The sequence below is a fragment of the Mercenaria mercenaria genome, chromosome 13 (assembly GCF_021730395.1).
Source record: "Mercenaria mercenaria strain notata chromosome 13, MADL_Memer_1, whole genome shotgun sequence".
Lineage (NCBI taxonomy): Eukaryota > Metazoa > Mollusca > Bivalvia > Venerida > Veneridae > Mercenaria > Mercenaria mercenaria.
The window spans coordinates 56,845,373-56,865,866 of record NC_069373.1 but is presented as its reverse complement, the minus strand read 5'-3'; the positions used below and the strand labels follow the sequence as shown (position 1 = coordinate 56,865,866).

Here is a 20,494-nt window from a genome sequence, read left to right as displayed (position 1 = left end):
TTAAGGGTCTACCCTGGTGATTACATTAAATTACAGTTAACTCAAGCCTACCCTGTCAGTTCCTTCCTTAGCAATTACAGTAAATTACAGTTAACTCAAGCCAACCCTTTAAGGGTCAACCCTGGTGATTACATTAAATAGTTAACTCAAGCCTACCCTGTCAGTTCCTTCCTTAGCAATTACTGTAAATTACATTTAACTCGAGCCCACCCTTTAAGGGTCTACCCTGGTGATTACATTAAATTACAGTTAACTCAAGCCTACCCTGTCAGTTCCTTCCTTAGCAATTACAGTAAAGTACAGTTAACTCAAGCCCAACTTGTCAGGATCTACCTTAGCAATTACAGTTAATTACAGTTAACTCGAGCCCAATCTGTCAGTGCCTACCCTAGCAATTACAGTAAATTACAGTTAACTCAAGCCAAGCCTGTTAGTGCCTACCTAACCAATTACAGTAAAGTACAGTTAATTCAAGTCCAACTTGTCAGTTCCTTCCTTAGCAATTACAGTAAATTACAGTTAACTCAAGCCCACCCTTTAAGGGTCTACCCTGGTGATTACATTAAATTACAGTTAACTCAAGCCTACCCTGTCAGTTCCTTCCTTAGCAATTACAGTAAATTACAGTTAACTCAAGCCCACCCTTTAAGGGTCTACCCTGGTGATTACATTAAATTACAGTTAACTCAAGCCTACCCTGTCAGTTCCTTCCTTAGCAATTACAGTAAATTACAGTTAACTCGAGCCCACCCTTTAAGGGTCTACCCTGGTGATTACATTAAATTACAGTTAACTCAAGCCCAACCTGTCAGTTCCTTCCTTAGCAATTACAGTAAACTACAGTTAACTCAAGCCCAACTTATCAGTTCCTTCCTTAGCAATTACAGTAAATTACAGTTAACTCGAGCCCACCCTTTAAGGGTCTACCCTGGTGATTACATTAAATTACAGTTAACTCGAGCCCACCCTTTAAGGGTCTACCGTGGTGATTACATTAAATTACAGTTAACTCAAGTCTACCCTGTCAGTTCCTTCCTTAGCAATTACAGTAAATTATAGTTAACTCAAGCCCACCCTTTAGGGGTCTAATCTGGCAGTTACAGTAAATTTCAGTTAACTAAAGCACACCCTGTCAAGGCCTAAATGGCAATTACTGTTAATTACAGTTAAGCCCATTCTGTCAGAGTCTACTCTGGTAGTTACAGTAAATTACAGTTAACTCATGCCTATTCTGTCATAGTCCACCCTTGCAATCATAGTAAAATATGGATAACTCAAGCCCAACAGTATAGATGTTCAGTTCAAAACACATATTAAAAGCTTGTGTAAAATGTCAGAAAATGATAAGAATATTTTCACAGGTACTTTTACATATATCATCGTCATAACTAAATTTGTAAAATACTTAGCGGAATAAGAATTTGTAAGAAGATTCCACATTTCAAATTCTGAGTCAGATCTTTCTTACTTTATTGGCAGATGGTGTAGCCAGCTCTGGCTATCAAGATATGTCAGTGAGCAGAGACAGTCTGTATACAGGGCGAGATCCTGGGGGAGGGACCAGGGAGATGGGATCTGGGGCAGGTGCTAGTGGAACATCAAGGAAAGATGGTCACCAGCTGGTCCCTAACCCTCCTGGGAAACCAGCTTCTGTACGTTTAGGGCACCAGAGACAGTATTCAGATCCTTCCACTGTGTTAGACAAGGAACCAGCCACAAGTGAGCATGAAATGTTTGATTATGATTGGATATTAATTTCTTGCCTCCCTTTGTTCAGAATGGTTACAGGGGAAGTAATGCCTAATCCCAAGTAGATATTATATGAAAGCCTTCATCTAATCATTCATAATGCTGAAATAATGTTAAAGATCGGACCACTATACAGTATTGGAAAAGATACGGCAGTTTAAAATTCAAGAAAATGGTTGACCCAGGAACAGCCATTTTAGTGTTTATGACATCAGTTATACACTGCATAATTATTTATTTAGCAAGTGTCCTTTGAAATGGATTAATTATTGTAGTTTCTTGACTTGAAGACTTAAAGCATGGTGATATTGCTCTTGTTTCAGTCAGAAAAAAGTAGTGAAATTATTTTTTAGAACTAAGGAAATACAGTTCAAACAAATATATTAAAATTATTTAAATACATCATAGGTTTTTTTTTTGCCTTGCTCAGGAAACAAAATGGCTGACATTTTGATCATTTATTGAGCCACACCATGAGAAAACCGACATAGTGCATCGCTAATGGTTTCTCTAATTGCTATAGGCTTTGAAACTGAACAGCATGGATCCTGGCCAGACTGCGCGGATGCGCAGGCTGGTCTGGATCCATGCTGGTCGCAAACACACTATGTTTGTTTTCCCATGGCGTGGCTCATACCTAAAATACCCTGCAACCTGAAAACTGTTCATCTCTTTACCTATCGCGATTTACCTTTTTCCAGAAAATACACATGGAGAGGTATCAATAGTACAACCACATCCACCTCGTGAACCCTCACATGAAAGAGTTAGAAGACGGCCTGCACGCTTCAAAAGTAACAGTGCTGGGAAAGACAGAATATCTAGTGCTAGTTCACAGAAAGGTTTGTTGTCTAAAAAGATATAATGCTTAATTAAAACATACTGAATAATGGAGTAATGATTGAAGACATATGTTCAAGATTACTGATCAGGAATTTGTATGCTACATAGACTGTTTTGATATCTATTAAAGATGACACAATATACTGCAGGTTTAAGGTACTTACAGAGGTTGGTTTCGAAACCTCGCTTGGTTTGTAGAATTCTTTATGTGAGGAAGCCTTCCAAGTGGCTCATTTAGGATCAGTGGTTCTACCCAGGTTTCTGTCCATGCCTTAAACGATGTCTGGAGGGTAGAAATATCTTTGTCTGTCACATAGTTTTTCTAGTCACTTGCAAAACAGCATATTGAAGGATGATTGTTAAAATGTCTTCATCTATATGCTCTAATACACTTTTGTTCTGACCCTTTGATATACCCTCCTTCAACATCCAATTGCTTAGACCTAATACTACTAATATTGATTACATAATCTACAATATTACTCAACATAAGGTTTCTTTGCAATATCAAACTATACCTTTTGTATTTTTGTTTAGGATGGACTTCAATTCTGCACTTTTTCATGCATCGTCAGAACCTTGTTGTCAACACAAGGCTGTATCTTGCATGTGTTATAATGTTTTTTATAGTAAAAAGGTATTTGTTTCAACTTACCTACAAGTGCTTAATAGATACGGTATTCTTCTACTTTTTGATCCAGTCTTTGATTTTTTTCTTGGGGAAATCTGATATCAAAGACAATTATACTGATAATCTGGGGTACAGCACTACACATTTAGTCACTTGTGTATGAACAAAACAAAGATTATTGACAACTTTTCTCCCAATAATTTATACCTAATGTAATTGCTTACAAAGATTAAGTGTCTTTGTTTGCAGATGAAGGTATAGGAACCAGTGCTTCATCAGTGTCCTCAAATCAACACAGTCCGTACAATGAAAGTCGACGTATGAGGGTTGTTTCAGATGGTGATCTTCTAGATGTCAGTGGTAGCAGTACTGATTCTGGTCCACGTCAAAAGTCTGCTGAACATGTTAGACGACCCCCAGTTGATGTTAACAGGAAAAATAAACCTCCAAAAAGAAAAGGTAGCATTGTATAAAATATGGAACTGTTAACTTGTTATTAGATGTTATTTCATGTACATAAGAAATGATAATGTATCTATTTTGTCCACTTTCTTTCCCCCACAATTTTTTTAGGGGGGTAGGTAAGTGTGGGTGGTCAGGTTTGCTTTAATCCATCCATCTTTCCATCTGTCTGAGAAAATATTTGTCGCACATATCTCTAAAAGTATTTGTCTTACAGTCATAAGACATTATGCACCTTTTGCTTTTATTTTGGATTTAACTTAGTAAGATCACAGTAAAAGTGCCTTAAATATTGTGGCACACATAGAGTCAGGAAACATTATAGTATTTTAAATGTTTTTCATCATGTGAGGTTGTGCGCATGGGGTTTTACTCTGACAGGAATCTCACCCCTTAAAGTAATCTTTCAGTTTCTGGTGTTTTGTATTTATTGATGATGTATCTTTACACCTCCCCCCCCCCACCCCCCAATTTTTTTTGCTTTCAGTTTCTGGTACTTTTTTCACTGGTAACATCATCCTGTAGCATTGCTTTCTAAACAGTTAAGATAATATAAAAGTTTCCATAGTCTTGCATTGTCAGCAAGTAGCACATAACCTTGCATTGACAGTAAGTGGGGGATCTTCGTCCTGTAGACATACAGTTTGTTTTAAACTGTATGGAGGCATTGAGGTTCTGCAGCAAACCACAGGTTTCATCAAGGCTACTGGTCTGACAGTGTAAAGCAAATGAAGAAGAAGAAGAAGTTTTAAAATGTATCTTTAACTAATCTTCCAATTTAGGAGTCATAAGTGTTTGTACTGTAAGGATTTTACTGATACACACCCAAAGCCTTTTCCATGTGGGGAAGTTCATCTTGTTTCGACAGGCAAAGGTCAAGTAGGCAAACAGTAATGAATATCATGAATCTTCTATTATATGATTGAAATATTTTCGAGAGGAAGTATGACCGAAGTAAAAAAATATCAGAATGTTATAATGGAAATGCTGTTATATTTATATGAATTGCCCCATGAGAAAACCAACATAGTGCATTTGCGACCAGCATGGATCCAGACCAGCCTGCGCATCCGCACAGTCTGGTCAGGATCCAGCTTGTTTGCCAACGGTTTCTCTAATTGCAATAGGTTTTAAAAACGAACAGCATGGATCCTGACCAGACGGCACGGATGCGCAGGCTGGTCTGGATCCATGCGGCTCATATTATGACAGACCCAGATGTATGTTTTGTTGCAGAATATCGCCCTTCTAACTATCAACCAGATGGTGCGGAGATGGAAGAGTCAGTGTCAGATGTGATTGAATTATTGCGCAATAATATGCAACAAGCTATGCATGATACAGCAAGTTCTGGTGACGAAATAGAAGATGATCCTTGTGATGAAAATGAAGGGTAAGTAGTCTGATTATAACTTAAATGCAAAAATACAAGGGTGGCACAAGAATTTGTGACAGTTGTGCCACATGAAGGTAATATGTAGTTATTAGTCCCCAATTTGTAACACAGGAAGGGACTATAGGAATGCCCGCTGTCCATGCATTTGTCTGTCCTTCCACAGATCTGGATCATGCAATTACTCAATGGTATTCAAGCTAGGTTCATAAAACTTTGGTATGTGAATAGAGGGCATAATGTAGATTACTGGTGTGCAAGTACATGATTTATGCTTTTAGGTCAAAGGTCAAGGTTACTATTGAAGGTCAAGTAAAAATTGATTCCTCTCCATAACTTTTTTATGCATTGATGGATTATCTTAGTGATACACAGAAATATTCCCCATGATAAGACAGTATGTCAACACATGACATATGCTTATCTGTTAAAGGTCAAGGTCACTATTGAAAGTTTTCCACTGGTAGGGGACTTCTGTATTGGCACTGCAATACTTGGTCACTTGTTGAACATAGGCTGTTTTGCTTTGTATGTTGAGTTCAGATAATGCAAACTTTGAGTTCATAATTATCATTACCATTGAGACAACTTATAAATTGTTTGCAAAACATGTTTGTTGGATGTGTTTTTCAGATAATCAAATATGAGCCATGCCATGAGAAAACCAACATAGTGGGTTTGCGACCAGCATGGATCCAGACCAGCCTGCACATCTGCGCAGTCTGGTCAGGATCCATGCTGTTCACTAACGGTTTCTCAAATTACTATAGGTTTTGAAAGCGAACAGCATGGATCCTGACCAGACTGCGCGGATGCGCAGGCTGGTCTGGATCCATGCTGGTCGCAAACCCACTATGTTGGTTTTCTCATGGCACGGCTCAATTATGTTTTTAAGCAAGTCAGAAGTTCAAAGATTTAATTTCCATAAGTTTATTTGATCTAAGTTTTTATGATCTATGAATTATGATATTGCTTGTGGTCAGTGTACATGATTTTTAGAAAGTCTGCATAGATATTTATAGTTGATTGAATCATTCGCTGAAGTCTGTATGATATACATGTATATTTGATTATATAGGGAAGAGGACAAAGACAATATGTATTTATTTGTATCGCAACCAAAACCCGCTCCTCGACAGAAAAATGCCTCGCCTTCACAGTATCTCCTGGAAAATGATGACAAAAAGGTATAGGGCTCTTATTCATTTCTGTTTCAAATCTGAAATTCATACTTAGACTTTGATGTGCTAATTTATCTTTCTGCTCTTTTTTTCGTAACTAAATTTGCACAGAATGAAATGAAACTTTACATTAATGTCCGTTTTACACCAACAGATAGCTCAACAGAATATCAATGGTATAAATTTACTGTAAACAAACTTACGGCAAATTGAATAGTTGGTGTTTGTTAAGTCAAAATCAAAGTCAAAATGCTTTTTGTTTAAAACCTGAAACTTAGAGAGCAGTAAAATTTTCAATTCACAGTAGCTTTGTTTGAAACACAATTATACTGTTGATATTGAATTGAACATTCGTGCAAAGTTTCATCAAAATCTGTGCAAATATGTGAATAATTGAGCTAAAAGAGACTTAAGTACTTTAAAGTCTAAGGCTAAATTAAAGACTTCAAATTTTGATGAATACAGGCCAACAACCCAGTTTATATTCAGATTTTTGTTTTCAACTAAGTAGGCAAGGCTGTGGCTTGGTTAAGAAACCAGAATGGTTCATTTGAGTGAAATATAGAGGGTGCTTTATGAACGTATGACATTGAGCAGTGATAAAGTAGACTCATAGAAAGAAAAATTCTATGAGACAGAATTGTAAAAAATGTATTGGACAGATAAATTGTTTGTAAAGATGTTGTTAGTTTACTAAAAATTTCTGTGGTCTTGTGATATATTGCTAAACCTTAATACAAGTGAAAAAAAATTTTGAGGTATTTAGAAAATTTGATTTTCCTATCCTGGTTGCCCTACCAAGATAGAATTATTTAAGCTTAAAGGTCCAATACTAAGGAAAGTGAACATTTTAATTTCTTTTAAAAAGCACAGAAACTATTTCATTTTATTGGAAAATGAAAGTTGGTATGTAGAAATTCGAAATAAATCGCAGTATATGTACAATTATTTTTTTTATGAAGTATGAAGAAATTTAAAAAGACCTGGGGGGTCTTTCTATCGATTCATTGAAATTTCAACATAATACACATACATTTCTTTGAGTTCCAAAGACCTTCTGTAAATTTTGACTCTTGCCAAATCTTCACTTTTTAGTTAGTTGTGTAATGCAGAAAGCTGATGCACAGGGTATGAAATAGAATTGCCAATCTACAAAATTTTCCTGAATGGACGTTTAATTTTGCTAAATTTTAAACAACATTGAAGAAGATTTAATCCTTTGATCTTTTTTTGTATTACAGTTAGATTGATAAAAGATTCAAGAACACAGTTATAATATGTTTGTCAAATTCATATATTGATAGCAATTTACAAAACTATATTATACCCCTTTTGCATATTTTGTGGAACGGAGTATATAAAAAACATAAGATTGATAAGACAAACAACAGTTTTAAATACTGTTTTCATTCATGGATTGTTCATAATATTGTCTAAATTATCAAATGTATTCTTGTAATTGTAATATTCATAAATAGTAAATACACGCTTTTTGAATACTTTCAGGAAAGTTTGTAGGTCAATTAAAAACATAAGATATGTTAAGACATATGAATTTTTAATCAGGGTAGCATATTTCTTGTAAGTAGCAAGGTCTTTTTGTTCCTTAAATTAATCTCTTAAAGAATATACGAAAAGTGAAAAATGTCCTAAAATATTGCTTGTGACTGATCACCTTTAAGATAGAAGTTGGTTATAAGTTTTGTTTGTATTTAAGGTTAAAAAGACACCACCCAAAGGGAGGAAGAAAGAGGGCTCTAAATCAAGAGGACCAAGGCCAGAGGAGGATTTCATCAATGATGACTCGTCAAATAGTGATGATGATAAACTTAGAGGCCTTAATAGGCAAGGTTCAAGGCCTAATAGTGGTAGTAGACCCAACAGTGGAACCAGGCCTGGCAGTGGAACCAGGCCTGGCAGTGGAACTAGGCCTAATAGCGGAACTAGGCCTGGTTCTGGTAGCAGGCCAAATAGTGGTAGTAGGCCTAGTAACAGTTTAAGGCCCACAAGTGCTAGTCGGTCCCATTCTCGGACAAATTCAAATTCAGGAGTTGGATCTAGGACAGTTAATCATATACCTCCGTCAAGTTATACTGGAATACATAATGACACTGACAGTAAACATAGTGGTGCTCTATACAATGGTGATATAGGTAATACTGACAGTGTAAGAATTGAAAATGGAATAGCTATCCCTAAATTGAGTGGCCTGCCAAATGGTACCGACAATGGGGATCAGTTTGCACCAGCTACTGGGGGAAGTCCTACATTTACTAAGGGTATTACAGACAGAAGTTTTGTTTCAAGGATGAGTAAGACAAAATTAAAAGAGATTCCAATGACAGATGCAAGAATATCACATACACATGCTGAAGATGTGAGTAGTTTTAACCCTAACCTGCTAAATTTCTAAAATGGATTTGGTCCATTATTCAATTTGGGCAGTACCATTTATTATTCAAAGGGGTGTAGGGATGGAATAGCGAACTGTGCAGACCATGATCAGCCTACACGGATGCGCAGACAGATCTTGGTCTGCACTGGTCGCAAAGGCAGAAGCACTTGAGCCAGCAGGCTTAAGGTTAAGCATTTTTTGCAATTAAGACAGTCATAAAAATATTATTCTTGGTCCAGATATTGTATTTATAATATGTGATATTTTGAAATTTAATGTATGATATGATGTGAAAGTATGAATATTTTTGGAGAACTTAATTTCATGAATTTTACTGTTGCATCAGTTTACAAAATTACATTCATATGAACATGCATGTATAAAATTCCCATTATTTTATCTTCATAAGTTGAATTCCCATCAATGCAAAATATCCGATTTGACCAAAACACTAAATTTGATGCCATTGATGTTAAACAATATCAAAGTAATACAGTTTATTAAAATGCTGAGAATGAATTTTTGACCTCTTCCCTGCAATTTTTTATTTTTCCAACATGTTCCAATTTTTTTTTCAGAAAGCATATGATTTTTCAAAGTATGCATATCAAGATCTCACGGCATCTGATGAAGAAGCCATGCTGGCAGCTATCCAAGGTGCCAGGAGTGCTGAGTTTGAACCAGAAAATTTCATTGATTCTAATAAAAACAACCAACAGGTTGTAAAACCTTCAACTAGAACAGAGCCACAGGGTGCAGGGTTCATGCCAGAACATGCAGCACCGAAGGTTGAGCTGAAGGTTACGAAAGTTGCAGCGCAGCCTGGACGTGCCAGCAGAGAAACGAACAATGATTCTCCAACATTCTTCAGTGAAGAGGATGACACCAGCCTAAGCACTTGGAAACCACCAGTATGTTTTTATTAACCCTTACCCTGCTAAATTTCTATGATCATTGTGGACTTGTCCGTCTTTCAGTTTGGACAGTATCATTAACTGTTAAAAGGGGTCACCGGTGCTTACCAAAAAGATACTTACTGAATGGAAAACATTGTAGATCTTGATCAGACTGCATGGATCTAATCATGACCTACACTGGTCGCAAAGGGAGAATCAATTGTGTCCAGCATGATAAAGATTAAGAAACAGTATATCCCAAAATGTGAATTTAATTTTGAATGAAATAATTGTTTAGAGTTGAGATGATAAATCATAAAGTCATGGTTGAGATACATTGTTACATTCCGACAACATTAGGATTAATTACTGTTTATATCCTTCACCAAATCTCATTTTCAGCATGCCACTGTGATGTTTGACACGGTGATATAGTTACTATAGCAACTAAACAGTGATTTGCATAATAATATCACATTTTCCTTCTTTTCTTTTCATTAGGAAAACAGATTAATGTTGAACTGGAATAATGTTTTAATACTTTGAACTTTAGCACACTGATTGTGAGTTTTAACAACTTATATTATTGCATGTCCAGTTAGCTCAGTAGGAGCACAAGACTTCCAGGGGGGAGGTCATAGGTATAAATCCCAGGCAAGGCACAGTTTCTCAGTTGTTACTGACTGAGACCATACTGGTATACCCAAGGTCATTTTACTTTTGCATCTGATTGTCATAGGAGAATTTTGGTTACTTTTGGAGAACTGATAAAGCCTAAATGTTTAATTGACAACATGTGCATGAAAAAGAGTTGGAAATATTGTCTTACCTTTGTCTGATCGATCATTTGTGATAATTTTTTTATAACAAATGAAATACTTTTAAAAACAGCTTTGTCAGCTGTTTGTGTATTTTGACATTTTATTTCAGCCACAGAAACCACATGACTACAGACCTGAAATGCAGATAAGATTGAGTTCAGATACATTTACAGATCCAAGGTCAGTGTCTTTTAGATATTATTTTCTGGTATTGCTTTTGTTTCATATCCTTACTGTCCATACTTTGGCCCAAGATCGGCCCCAAGTAACAACTATATTTCTGATTCAAAATTAGCTTTTCAGCAAACTTTTAAGGTGTAAAAATTTTCTTTGAAGATGTAATGTGTTAAAAAATAGGTTGAGCAGGATGTGATGTTAATTTGAATTACCTCCTTTTTCTGATATTGTCTAAATCTACTATTAGATATAAGTCAAACGTGTAAGGATTCTAGACAATGAAATAATGAATGATGTTGTTATGTTTTTGTGCAAAACATTTTTGTCAGTAGTGGTCTCATGTTTTTCTCGGGTATAATGTGTCAATTATAAGATTGCACACTTAACCAAAACCTGCCATTGAATTGGAAGACAGTTGATCAAAACTAGCAAAGGATTTTGTATTGCCTGGCAATACTACCGTCACTTGTTTCTGACTACTTTTTAAGGCATTTCTAAGTTTTGCAAATATTTTATTCATAACCTCAGTCAGAAAAGTTATTTTGAAGCTGTCTATATTTATTCAAATTGAATGATTGTTTTGTTGTAGGGAATGGAGTGGTGTGTGCAGTCCCCCAGTGTTGCATGGAATGCCTGTATCTAATTCCCTGGATGATATCTCCACATTTAGCAATAACTCACCTAGAAAACCTTTCTCTGGAATAGGTAATTATTATATATTTCATTTTTAGCTCACCTGTCACAAAGTGACAAGGTGAGCTTTTGTGATCGCGCGGTGTCCGTCGTCCGTCGTCCGTCCGTGCGTCCGTGCGTCCGTAAACTTTTGCTTGTGACCACTCTAGAGGTCACATTTTTCATGGGATCTTTATGAAAGTTGGTCAGAATGTTCATCTTGATGATATCTAGGTCAAGTTCGAAACTGGGTCACGTGCCGTCAAAAACTAGGTCAGTAGGTCTAAAAATAGAAAAACCTTGTGACCTCTCTAGAGGACATATATTTCACAAGATCTTCATGAAAATTAGTCAGAATGTTCACCTTGATGATATCTAAGTCAAGTTCGAAACTGGGTCACGTGGGGTCAAAAACTAGGTCAGTAGGTCTAAAAATAGAAAATCCTTGTGACCTCTCTAGAGGCCATATTTTTCATGAGATCTTCATGAAAATTGGTCAGAATGTTTACCTTGATGATATCTAGGTCAAGTTCGAAACTGGGTCACGTAGGGTCAAAAACTAGGTCATTAGGTCTAAAAATAGAAAAACCTTGTGACCTCTCTAGAGGCCATATTTCTCAATGGATCTTCATGAAAATTGGTCAGAATGTTCACCTTGATGATATCTAGGTCAAGTTCGAAACTGGGTCACGTGGGATTAAAAACTAGGTCAGTAGATCTAAAAATAGAAAAACCTTGTGACCTCTGTAGAGGCCATATTTTTGATGAGATCTTCATGAAAATTGGTCAGAATGTTCACCTTGATGATATCTAGGTCAAGTTCGAAACTGGGTCACGTGGGATTAAAAACTAGGTCAGTAGATCTAAAAATAGAAAAACCTTGTGACCTCTGTAGAGGCCATATTTTTCATGAGATCTTCATGAATATTGGTCAGAATGTTCACCTTGATGATATCTAGGTCCAGTTCGAAACTGGGTCATGTGGGGTCAAAAACTAGGTCAGTAGGTCTTAAAATAGAAAAACCTTGTGACCTCTCTAGAGGCCATATTTCTCAATGGATCTTCATGAAAGTTGGTCAGAATGTTCACCTTGATGATATCTAAGTCAGTTCGAAACTGGGTCACGTGCCATCAAAAACTAGGTCAGTAGGTCTAAAAATAAGAAAACCTTGTGACCTCTCTAGAGGCGATATTTTTCAATGGATCTTCATGAAAATTGGTCAGAATGTTTACCTTGAAGATATCTAGGTCAAGTTCGAAACTGGGTCACGTGGGGTTAAAAACTAGGTCAGTAGATCTAAAAATAAAAAAACCTTGTGACCTCTCTAGAGGCCATATTTTTCACGAGATCTTCATGAATATTGTCAGAATGTTCATCTTGATGATATCTAAGTCAAATTCGAAACTGGGTCACGTGGGGTCAAAAACTAGGTCAGTAGGTCTAAAAATAGAAAAAACCTTGTGACCTCTCTAGAGGCCATATTTCTCAATGGATCTTCATGAAAATTGGTGAGAATGTTCAGCTTGATGATATCTAGGTCAGGTTCGTAACTGGGTCATGTGCGGTCAAAAACTAGGTCAGTAGGTCGAAAAATAGAAAAACCTTGTGACCTCTCTAGAGGCCATATTTTTCACGAGATCTTCATGAAAATTGGTCAGAATGTTCACCTTGATGATATCTAGGTCAAGTTTAAAAGTGGGTCACGTGCCTTCAAAAACTAGGTCATTAGGTCAAATAATAGAAAAACCTTGTGACCTCTCTAGAGGCCATATTTTTCAATGGATCTTCATGAAAATTGGTCAGAATTTTTTATCTTGATGATATCTAGGTCACATGTGCTCAAAAACTAGGTCACTATGTCAAATAATAGAAATAACGACGTCATACTCAGTTGAACACTGGGTCATGTGGGGATAGGTGAGCGATTCAGGACCATCATGGTCCTCTTGTTTGTGTGGGTTTGACGTAGCGCAGACACAGTCATAGGTCATATGGCAACTTTCCAGCTTTTATGGTGGATGAAGACCCCAGGTGCCCCTCTGTGCATTATTTCATCTCAGGGAGGCACCTGGGTAGAACCACTGACTTTCTGTAAGCCAGCTGGACAGCTTCCTCACACAACAAATTTAATGCCTTTAGTGAGGCTCAAACCCAAATTGGTGAGAGGCAAGTGATTCAAAGTCAGTGACCCTAATCACTTGGCCATGGAGACCCACTAATTATTATATGATTATTTTTGTTTGTACTTAAAATACAACTGAATCTGCTTTAGCTGCCATCTGTATTTAGCAGCCACTTGCCTTAAGTAGACAGCCGGCTGACTTTCCAAAGTTAAAGCAACCACAGTAGGCAGCTTAGAGGTTTTACTGTAGATAAACCTTGTATTCAGTGGTAACATTTGGCATGTTTGTGATAAGACGTCCTTTAGTGGCATGCATAGAGTTTGGAATTTAAGAAATCACACCATTTGAGTAAAAGTATGGTTGCCATAAAACTTGGATAAACAGTTATTTTCTGTTGGGTACTCATTGGCTGATTGGCTATGGTCACTGGCCGAATCACTTGCACCTCACTGTTACGGGTTGTAAACCTTGCTTCGGCTGTATAGCTCTTCATGTGGATGGTCGTTGTTTCAACCCAAGTGCCCGCCTATACCTGAAACAATACCTGGATGTGTACCTGGGTGTCTTCCTCAACCATCAAAAGCTAGAAAGGTTGCCATATGAACTTATTTGTGGCTGTGTGACTCAAAAACCAACAAAAAATCGTTTTGTCATCAACAATTTCTTTATTAAATCATTTTGCCTTAAACACTTTCATTCTATCTGGTATGAAAAACCGGAAAAAAAACAAAGTGAGCAAAACAGGTTGTTTGAAACTTTGGAGTCTCTTTATAAATATCAAATAAAATTTCATAAATTTATTATCATCTCAAAATATTGCAGCTTTATAGGTGCAGGCTTGTACAAGTTTTGCACTATAGTGATGAAATTTGGGTTTTACAATGTTTTTCAGGAGAATCTCCCAAGACAACTGATGATGAAGAAGAGTTGGACCTCCTTTATGACTCGCAGCTCAACTGCTACTATGATCCTAAATCATGCACATATTACGAGTTAAGTTAGATCTACTTTATGACTCGCAACTCAGCTGTTACTATCACCTAAAATCATGCACGTATTACGAGCTAAGTTAGTTACATCTATTGTATGACTCACAACTCAGCTGTTCCTATGGTCTAAAATCATGCTCAGGTGAATCTTCAGGTCATGTCATAAGTAAATTGATTCTGTGAATCTAAAATGTGCAAATATTTTGTTCTTTGAGGTAAACCAATATATTAGCTCAAGCTACAACTTACTAGAAAAAATTGCCACTTTTTAACCTTTACGCTGCTTAATTTCTAAAATGGACTGGTCCATCATTCAGTTTAGGCATTACCACTTATTAATCAAAGGGGTGTTCACTGTATATTTACTGACTTGAATATCGAACAGTGAAGACCATGATCAGACTGCAGGGATGTGCAGGCTGATCTTGGTCTACACTGGTCTCAAAAACAGAATCACTTGCCGCCAGCAGGCAAAGGTTAAGTAGGTCTCTTGTTGGAATAAGTTGTAAAGACTGCATAATGAACAAAATACTGCATCGTTCCAAACCTTCCAAGCAGGAATAAAATGGCATAAGCAATGTTTGTTTGCCAGGTAGGCTTGCCTGATAGAGCTACACAGATAACTATTTTTGCAAATCTCAACCTTTTTATGTACATTAGTATTTGGATAGATAAGAGGATTGCTTAAAAATTATGTTGACTTTGCACTCCTTAATTTGATTTAGCAGTAATTCTATACCAAATCGGAAATTGCACAGAATGTTTCTTTCATGTATTATTTTTCCAATGTTTTCAAGAAAATTTTACCATTATTTTCCAGCTATGTTTTCTTACACTGGACTCTTTCTGTCAATTAATTGGACATACATATTTCTGCTTTAATGTATGTACTTGAAAATTACTAGGCAATACAACAAACCTTGCTTTTCAAGAATAAAGTAATTATGATATCAGAATAATTTTAAAATGCTGCATGAAGTTACCGGTACATTTTCATTTAAAACGTGGTACTACACCCACATAGACTTGAATAACCTATACTGGGTAACTTGCTTAATTTCTAAAACGGACTGTTTCATCATTCAATTTGGGCAATACCTTTTTTATTTGAAGGGGTGTTTACTAAAAATTTAATGACTGAATAGCGAACAGTGCAGACCATGATCAGCCTGCCTGTCCATTGGTCTAAAGTGATCACAAGGGCAGAATCACATGCTGCCATAAGCTAAAGGTTAACCCTTATCATACTGAACATGATTGTTGGATTTAACGTCGCACCGAGACATGATAGGTCATATGGCGACTTTCCAGCTTTTAATGGTGGAGGAAGACCCCAGGTGCCCCTCCGTGCATTATTTCATCACGAGCAGGCACCTTGGTAGAACCACCCACCTTCTGTAAGCCAGCTGGATGACTTCCTCACATGAAGAATTCAACGCCCCAAGTGAGGCTCGAATGAACATGATTGATTCTGCCTTTGCGACCAGTGCAGATCATGATCAGCCTGCACATCAGTGCAGTCTGATCATGATCTTCACTGTTCGCCATTCAGTCAGTATCTTTTTGGTATGCACCCCTTTTAACAGTTAATGGTACTGTCCAGTCCAAATTGAAAGATGTATCAGTCCATTTTAGAAATTTAGCAGTCTAAAGGTCGAAATATACCAAGTGCTATATCTTTGCAAGTATTATCTTTTACATGGACTTACATCTGAAGAGAAGAACAAGGAAAATTCTAATACTAAATATATGGAAACAAGGCATGAAATGTTCAGCTCAATAATAGGAATTATTAGATCTCAAGAGTGAGGTAAAAAAAAAACGTTTTCAGTATTTCATTATTGTCAAAAAGTACTAAAATTTTAATCAAATTGTTGGCAAAGTAGTATTCATATATACCTTGAAACAAATTCTTCACTTGTCCCTGATATTGAATTCTTTTTAAGATTTTTTGGTTCTAGCATATTGTTGTATTTGTAAAAGAAATTGCAAAGTGACTTTGATGTTTGCCTGGTTTTCATGCCCAACCTATTTATGACCTATAATGCACTGCCATTTTTACGAGTACAAACTTCCAATTTTTGCACATAAATGAGATGAATAATGTTTCAGAAATTGAGTTTAAGTCAAAAGATTTTCAGTAGTAATAGTCTAGGTAATTTTGGATCAGCCCTACTTGTTATTTTGTTAAGTATTATGCCATAGAAAATATGCAGTCATTGTTAGAAGTGTAATATACTGCTTTCAGCAATAAATACCCAAATGTATGCACTTGAGTATGTAATCGTCGTTTTGGATGCAGTTGAATGACGTATATGAAAAATAGTTAGCCTTTAGCCTGCTTAGGGCAAGCAATTCTGCCTTTGCGACCAGTGCAGACCATGATCAGACTGCCATTCAGTAAGTAAATTTTCATTGAACACCCCTTAGAATAATAAATAGTAATGCCCAGATTCAATGACGGACCAGTCCATTTTAGAAATTTAGCAGACTAAAGGTTAAAGGGGCATTGCACATTTGTTCCAAATTTTCATCAGGAACCTGTTGATTTCTTCAGTCTCTCAGTGTATTGAAAACACATTGAATAAAAGAGAAGGTTTTGTATTATATCACTTTCCTTTTGAACAAATAATGCCACAAAATAATAATGATTTTCTTTATACTGTGAGCTTAGAGAAAATGGTTACATTTTATAAAATTTCCACAATAACAAAAATTCAATTTAACCCTTAGCATGCTAAATTTTTAAAATGAACTGGTCCATCTTTCAATTCGGATAGTACCATTAACTGTTAAAAGGGGTGCTTACCAAAAAAGATGCTGACTGAATGGCAAACAGTGCAGACCATGATCAGCACCATGATCAGCTGATTATGGGCTGCACTGGTCGCATTGGCAGAATAACTGGCCGCCAGCAGGCTAAGGGTTAATCACGGTTATGCAGGGTAATGTAACATTTAACATATACGTTTGGTAAGAAATGTGCAGTATCACCAAATGATGACCAGTTTGCCGTCAGGTATACATTTGTTGTTGACATGATTGTTTTCTTTCATGCCAATGATTGCATTAAGTTATGTCTATTTATTTTTGTGTGTGATCACAGAGTTTTGTTATGTATTTAAGTATTCAGTTCAGTTGTATTTTGATGGAGAAAATATACCTAATTAATGAGTGTAATGATTTTATTGAACACGATTGTGTTTTACTTTAATCCATTATTATTTATTAAAAATACATGAGTTATGCAAAAAGTAGTTTAGAACATTTAAAAATCTCTTCACGTTGAGATAAGCTTAAAATTGTGAATAAATTTAGAAGACTTCATTTTACCATTACCCTGCTAAATTTCTAAAATGGACTGGTCCATCATTCAATTTGGGCAGTACCACTTGTTTATCAAAGGGGTGTTCACTGAAAATTTACTGACTGAACAGCGACTAGTGCAGATCATGTCCGTGCAGGCTAATCTTGGTCTGCACTGGTCGCAAAGGTAGAATCACTTGCCGCCAGCATTCTAAAGGTTAATACCAAAACATCAAAGATTGTGTCCATTGTTATCTGGTATGGTAATATATCTTCTCAATTGTGTTGATTTTAACAGTATTAGAATTTGAACTATTTAACCTTTAACCTACTGGCGGCAAGTGATTTTGCTAGACCAAGATCAGCCTGCATGTCCACTATTTTGCATTCGCTATTCAGTCTGTAAATTTTCAGTGAACACCCCTTTGAATAATAAGTGGAACTGTCAAAATTGAATGATGGACCAGCCCATTTTAGAAATTTAGCAGTTTGAAGGTTAAGAGGCAATATTGTTGAATCATGACTGAAACCTTGCTTTTTTGCAACTCAGACATTATCAAAAACATTGGCAAAATCGACTCCTATCTAGCCAGTAAGTCACAAACATCAGTTGAAAATTCACATTATCATGTACATTTAACCATGCTTTCTTGAATAAATCCATAAACATAGCCAAAAATTTATGACAAGCTTATTAATGCTTAAACAGTTTTTATGACTTTTCTTGCTACACGTTTTTCAGTCATGATTCGTGTTATATAAGTACATTTGGAGAATGTAGGGCTTAATGTAGTAAACCTGAAATATTCTGAATCTACCCGTTCCAGACGACATACATGTATAGATGTTATTTAAAGTTCTGTAATATATTGATACATGATTACTGAACGTTGTAGGTCTCACTTCAGTCGCTGCATACATGCAGAATTTTGTTGCCTCATTTTGACTTACAAATGTAAAATATACCTGAAATATGGATAGATAGTTCGTTAAGTCGTGCTGTTTGTCTCACAAGGGCGTGTAAAGTGAACCCAGTGCCTTGATACTCGAACCGAAAGTTTTTGAACTGAAAACAGATGATTTTATACTATAGTTTGATCATTATTTCCATCCCAGATTTAATACTTGTCTGTGACTACAGACACTTTCTGATTTCAGAATAAAATCCTTAACATACATGTACTCGACCAAAATGTTATATTTTAAGCAATGTTTATACATGTGTATGCACAATTAAGGGGCCATTTTACATGTCATCTGACGTGTATTCTTCTGTGATATAAAAATAATAAGAATTTTGCAAAATGAATTTCAATGTACATAGTAATTTTTTTGTGTTTTTCACATATTCATTGTTTTTTATATGAGCCGCGCCATGAGAAAACCAACATAGTGGCTTTGCGACCAGCATGGATCCAGACCAGCCTGCGCATCTGCACAGTCTGGTCAGGATCCATGCAGTTTGCTTTCAATGCCTATAGCAATTAGAGAAACCGTTAGCAAACAGCATGGATCCTGCGCAGACTGCGCGGATGACTGCGCGGATGCGCAATCTGGTCAGGATCCATGCTGGTCGCAAAGCCACTATGTTGGTTTTCTCTGGCGCGGCTCAATTATGTTAAAGACTGTTGATGTAGTTCATAAACACTTGTGATTGAAGATCATTTGCTATTCTAATAAAATGTAAGACTATTTTTGTTGATCACTTATTTCATGCATTTTCTCATACATCAAAATTTTACATGTGAATGAAAACTGTATTGCGCCATGATTGGACTTTTTATACTGTATTTCTTCAAAATGACAGAATCTCCATGGCAGAGTGGTTATATTAAAGTTGCTGGCATTGAATCCCTTCCCATCAATGATGTTGTTTCAAAATCCTGATTGGATTGTAGAATATTATTTTCCACACAAATAAAGTCTAGAGGCTCACCTGGCAATTTTAACTTCCCCCAGTATGAAAACGTGGGATGTCGCCACATGACCTAATTTGTACCAATATGACCTAAAACTCAACATTAACAAAAACATCTTCAAGCTTGACTTGACTATTTGAAACGCAGATAATCAGATGTGTTGAAAATCCCCAACAAAATCTTGGAAATAACGTCATCAGATACTGACAACGTAGGTGATACGTGTAATCGAGGGTAACATGCTGGACCTTTTTGTTACTAGGGTAAGTAACCTTATTTCTCCTGAAGGATAAGTCGCCCAGATTTATAGTTTGGTTTTGTTGTCTATCCAGTGCAGAAGTATGCGCATCTTCTTGATAGTCGTCGGCGAAATGGTCGTATGTTTCATGATCTGTTTCCATTATAATAGCTTGATTGTCTCTGAAAAGTAGCTGATTATGGGCAAATAGAACTGTTGTCAAATTATCGTCATTGACTTGTCTCCGCCAAGTAGATAGCCTGGCGCTGTCCAACAGGAAAGGTCGGGTTCCTAGAGCGCAGCCTCAAATTTACCTATCAACATGTATAACAAATAGAAAATAAGGCCAAAGCAAACAAAGAAACAGTGAAGCATCGCCTTGGAATGGTCAGTAGCAAGAACGCTGCTGGGGAGCTTAAACCAAACCCTCTTTCTATCCCCACCATATTCCAAAATTACAAGACAGTGTTCCCGCCAGGCGAATCCCTTGTGTTACGAGTATTCAATGCCTAGAAATATTCATCCTTGTCAGAAAACCTCTTTTCCATCCGGGCTGTCCAAGACCAGAAAGCCGTAGAGTAGTTTGCCTTTTGTTTACTATACCGACACTGATGCACTGCACTACCAAGGGCGCTTCTCGAATTGTAGCATTTTTTCATCAAATGAAAGAGAAAAAGAACACATGGACTTAGGTGGAT

General features: G+C 36.5%; 1 protein-coding gene across 2 annotated transcripts in view; it reads left to right on the top strand.

Moving 5' to 3' along the window:
• Window positions 1-19,333, top strand: part of LOC123528811 (protein CFAP20DC-like) — a 41,921-nt gene extending 22,588 nt beyond the window's left edge. For both annotated transcript variants that reach the window (XM_045308819.2, XM_053521913.1), the window contains 10 exons: window positions 1,480-1,719; window positions 2,451-2,591; window positions 3,473-3,682; window positions 4,922-5,078; window positions 6,157-6,265; window positions 7,977-8,636; window positions 9,233-9,565; window positions 10,481-10,551; window positions 11,138-11,253; window positions 14,237-19,333. In XM_045308819.2, coding sequence (XP_045164754.2) covers window positions 1,480-1,719; window positions 2,451-2,591; window positions 3,473-3,682; window positions 4,922-5,078; window positions 6,157-6,265; window positions 7,977-8,636; window positions 9,233-9,565; window positions 10,481-10,551; window positions 11,138-11,253; window positions 14,237-14,346 — 2,147 coding nt within the window. In that variant the 3' untranslated portion in view covers window positions 14,347-19,333. The remainder of the gene's footprint in view (window positions 1-1,479; window positions 1,720-2,450; window positions 2,592-3,472; window positions 3,683-4,921; window positions 5,079-6,156; window positions 6,266-7,976; window positions 8,637-9,232; window positions 9,566-10,480; window positions 10,552-11,137; window positions 11,254-14,236) is intronic.
• Window positions 19,334-20,494: the final 1,161 nt, after the last annotated feature.